Source organism: Lycium ferocissimum, unplaced genomic scaffold, assembly GCF_029784015.1.
Source record: "Lycium ferocissimum isolate CSIRO_LF1 unplaced genomic scaffold, AGI_CSIRO_Lferr_CH_V1 ctg15442, whole genome shotgun sequence".
Classification (NCBI taxonomy): Eukaryota; Viridiplantae; Streptophyta; class Magnoliopsida; order Solanales; family Solanaceae; genus Lycium; species Lycium ferocissimum.
The window spans coordinates 9,748-13,414 of record NW_026716040.1 but is presented as its reverse complement, the minus strand read 5'-3'; the positions used below and the strand labels follow the sequence as shown (position 1 = coordinate 13,414).

Here is a 3,667-nt window from a genome sequence, read left to right as displayed (position 1 = left end):
TTTGGTAATTTTATTTTGGTTTAAGTTATTAATCTTGTTGTGACGGTTTCTTTGAGATTAATATTTTAAAGGGCAAACCTAAATCTATTAGAGGATAATTTAGTGTCAAAAATTTTCCGGGTCTAATGACGTTTGCAGAGTAGCCAAAGCACTCTAAGAACATAAAGTATTAAGTTTGGAAGATTTCATATGAAATATGACATTAAAACTTAACGTGTCAACGTCAAGGAATTTTTCATTAAATCTAAGGTTTAGGTATTTTCCAACGGATTCCAAAACCATAAGGTATTAGGTTGTGATGAATTTCATTTGGAATGACATTGAATTAAAGTATCATTATATCGGCTTAAAAATATGTTTTATTTCTTTTCTTTTATATTTGATGGAAATATATCTGAAAAGATACCTATTTTGAAAAGCCAGCTTTGAAGAGTTGTCTTCAGAAGAGTTATATATATTGATGATCCCTAAGTCAACATACGATTTTCTTACTCTACCCCATCTCTGAGAAGACACAAAATATAGTGTGTTAAGACTTAGAAGATCCAACTATTGAGTACCAAAACTTGAGAAGATCTTCAACAAAGTTTGACTACAATGGATCAAGATTAGTATTCATCACTGTTTAATGATTTACTTGTGATTTTGTATGGATTGTTTAAAGTTTTCCAACAATATAACCTCCGACTCCTGCTCTTGAGGTACATAGCCTAAAAAGCCTTCTTGTTAGCTGCACTACATAAAAAAAAAATTACGTACCTGTCATGAAAGGCCAAATATTTATTGGATTCCAGGCATTCCAGTTACAAATATATTCATATTTATATGTATATATATTGTGTATGTAAATGTAAAAGCAAAAGCTAACCTAATAATTGGAATATGTTTATTGTGATTAAACTGATAACAAAAATGTCAAAAAGGTAACATGGATGTCTTCTTCATTTCTTTAATGATGGAAAGCATGCTAGCTGTGGCCACAATCAAATATTTAGCTTTTGAGTGTTGTTTTCTATTTGCACAGCCTGAAACCTTTAGCAGTACCATTTTCTCATTCAAATGAACGTTTGCTTGCTAAATGTATAAATTTACAGATTCCTTTTTTAAACTATGCTCTAATCACATCCATAATGCCGTAAGTTACGGTAAATTTTCTGTGAATAATCAGTAGAAAGTTTCCAGGACTATAAAATAGAGATGACTCATGCATAGTGCACTTGATTCATTTCTCTGTTTTGCATCTGGCTTGACAATTTTTGGAAGCCAAATTGGAAGATGATGAATTGTAGTAACAAATTTCTCTTGCTAGTCTTGAGCATGTTCATTGTTGGACATACTATTAACACACTTAAAATTACCACTGCTTCAAGCGGCCATGGTAGGAGAAAAGTTGCAGCTGCAGCAGCACAATCCCCTGATCCATCAAAGCAACAAAACCAATTATTTTTTGTTGATCAAAGGCTTGCTGTGGTGTATCCCATCATACAGAGATTCAAGAATACTATCACTTCTGATCCTCTTGGTGTCACAAAATCTTGGGTTGGTCCAAACATATGCAATTATACTGGTTTCTACTGTGATAATCCCCCAGACAACAACTCTGCCATTGCTGTTGCTTCCATTGATTTCAATGGTTTCCAACTAAGTGCCCTGAATCTCGATGGCTTCCTTGATCAGCTCCCAGATATAGCACTCTTTCATGCCAATTCCAACAATTTTAGTGGTACTCTTTCTGCAAACATTGCCAATCTTCCTTATCTATATGAACTTGACATCAGTAACAACCAATTCTCTGGACCATTTCCACCTGCCATTTTGGGCATGAGTAGCCTGTCTTTCCTGGACATAAGGTTCAACTCTTTCACTGGATCAGTTCCACCTCAGTTGTTCACAAAGGAAGATCTTGATGCACTCTTCATCAACAACAATAATTTCATGCAGAAACTTCCTGATAACATAGGCAGCAGCAGCCACGTTCTTTATCTTACCTTAGCCAACAATAGATTCTTCGGTCCAATCCCGCATAGTATCTCCAAAATCCTTGCAAGCCTGAGTGAAATTTTGCTACTTAATAACTTGTTAAGTGGCTGTCTTCCATATGAACTTGGACTCTTGAAAGAAGCAGTTGTTTTTGATGCCGGAAACAATAGGCTAACAGGTCCACTTCCATTCTCATTAGGATGTTTGGAGAATGTGGAGATCTTGAATTTTGCTGGGAATCAGTTATATGGGATGGTGCCAGATGTGATCTGTTCACTGGGAAATTTGGCAAATTTGTCATTGTCTGATAACTATTTTATAGGAGTCGGACCGATTTGCCTGAATTTGATCAACGATGGAGTAGTTGATGTAAGGAAAAACCGCATTCCCGGATTGCCATCACAAAGATCAACAATCGAATGTGTAGAATTCCTTGCTCAAACAAGGTACGTCCACTACATGCATATACTTACATTCCCTGTTCTGTTCCCAACTTCAAATCTTCTCCTCTATCTCTTTCTGAATCACCTCCTCCACCTTTCTTGTCATGATCATAAACTTCCATTTTCAGCATTTTTCTTTTCCATAAGTTTGTCTTTCTATTAAGCAGGTGTGCACAATTAAATATTTGTACCTTCACCTGTAATAATGCAATGACTAAATCTCAAGTTTTCCATGATATTTATTATCTCAAACTACAACTGGCGAGTCTAATTCTGGGACCAATAAGAAGTGTGGTGGGACATGGATTTCCTAGACCTCAACTAGAGGTCTCATGTTCGAGCTTTGGGATGCACAAACTCCTAATAGAGAGCGCTTCCCCTTTGGGTGGATTTTATGCAAATCCGGATTAGTTGGAATAGTGCATTTCAGGCCCCATATCGAAAAAGGAAAAAATGGTTCTGCTTAACAGGCTACAAGTTTTAACCAACTCTGCCTTGCTAGGAGCTGGGATTCGCATAGGGGAGGAGGCAGAGTTGAGCAAGGCGAAAGTTGCACCTTGCAACTAGTGGCAGAGCTAAGATTTTTTATTCAAAATATAAAAAAGTAAACACGCGAAGAAATCAAAGGGATTCAACATAGTGTATATGCATTAAAAAATATATAAAAAAAAATTCTAACCTATTTACACAATGTAATTTTTCGCTAAAATGGGCGTCAATTGCCTCGCTTAAACAAGAATAGCTCGGCCCACACTTGCATGCCGCATAATAGATGCTAGCAATGCTCTACAAATAGTAAAAGTTAACCTCGTAAAGATTCATATAGCATAATCCCAACAGTATCCAATTTTCACACCTCAAGTTTCTCAGGCAAATGCCATCTTAACGATGAATCCATAAAGATCCCGTCAAATCATTAGGAACAATAGTAGAGCATGACATAAGTTTCGGCTCTTGCCATAATATTTTGTTGGTAAGGTTAAAAAAAAAAAAAAAAAAAAAAAAAGAGGTTACATTGTTTTTCATGCCTCTGAATGAAGATTCTATTCATGCAGGGACGGCTACGGCTCATGGTGCTTATGTTTACATGTTCCAACTGCTTCCCTTAACATTTTTATTATATATACAGAGACGGACAAACATAATATTATACAAAAATTAATATGTACATATATATAACACCGTTCGAAAAATAATGCTAAGTAAATCTCAGTTTTGGATGGAGGTAAATTAAAGCCTTTTTT

The 3,667-nt window shown here is 35.7% G+C and overlaps 1 protein-coding gene across 1 annotated transcript; it reads left to right on the top strand.

Annotated features, from left to right (window-relative positions):
• Window positions 1-1,153: 1,153 nt before the first annotated feature.
• LOC132042451 (uncharacterized protein At4g06744-like) lies at window positions 1,154-2,648 on the top strand. Its single transcript, XM_059432990.1, is given in 2 exon segments — window positions 1,154-2,440; window positions 2,443-2,648. Coding segments are annotated over 2 exon segments (1,254 nt in total). The 5' UTR covers window positions 1,154-1,275; the 3' UTR covers window positions 2,532-2,648.
• The last annotated feature ends 1,019 nt before the right edge of the window (window positions 2,649-3,667 follow it).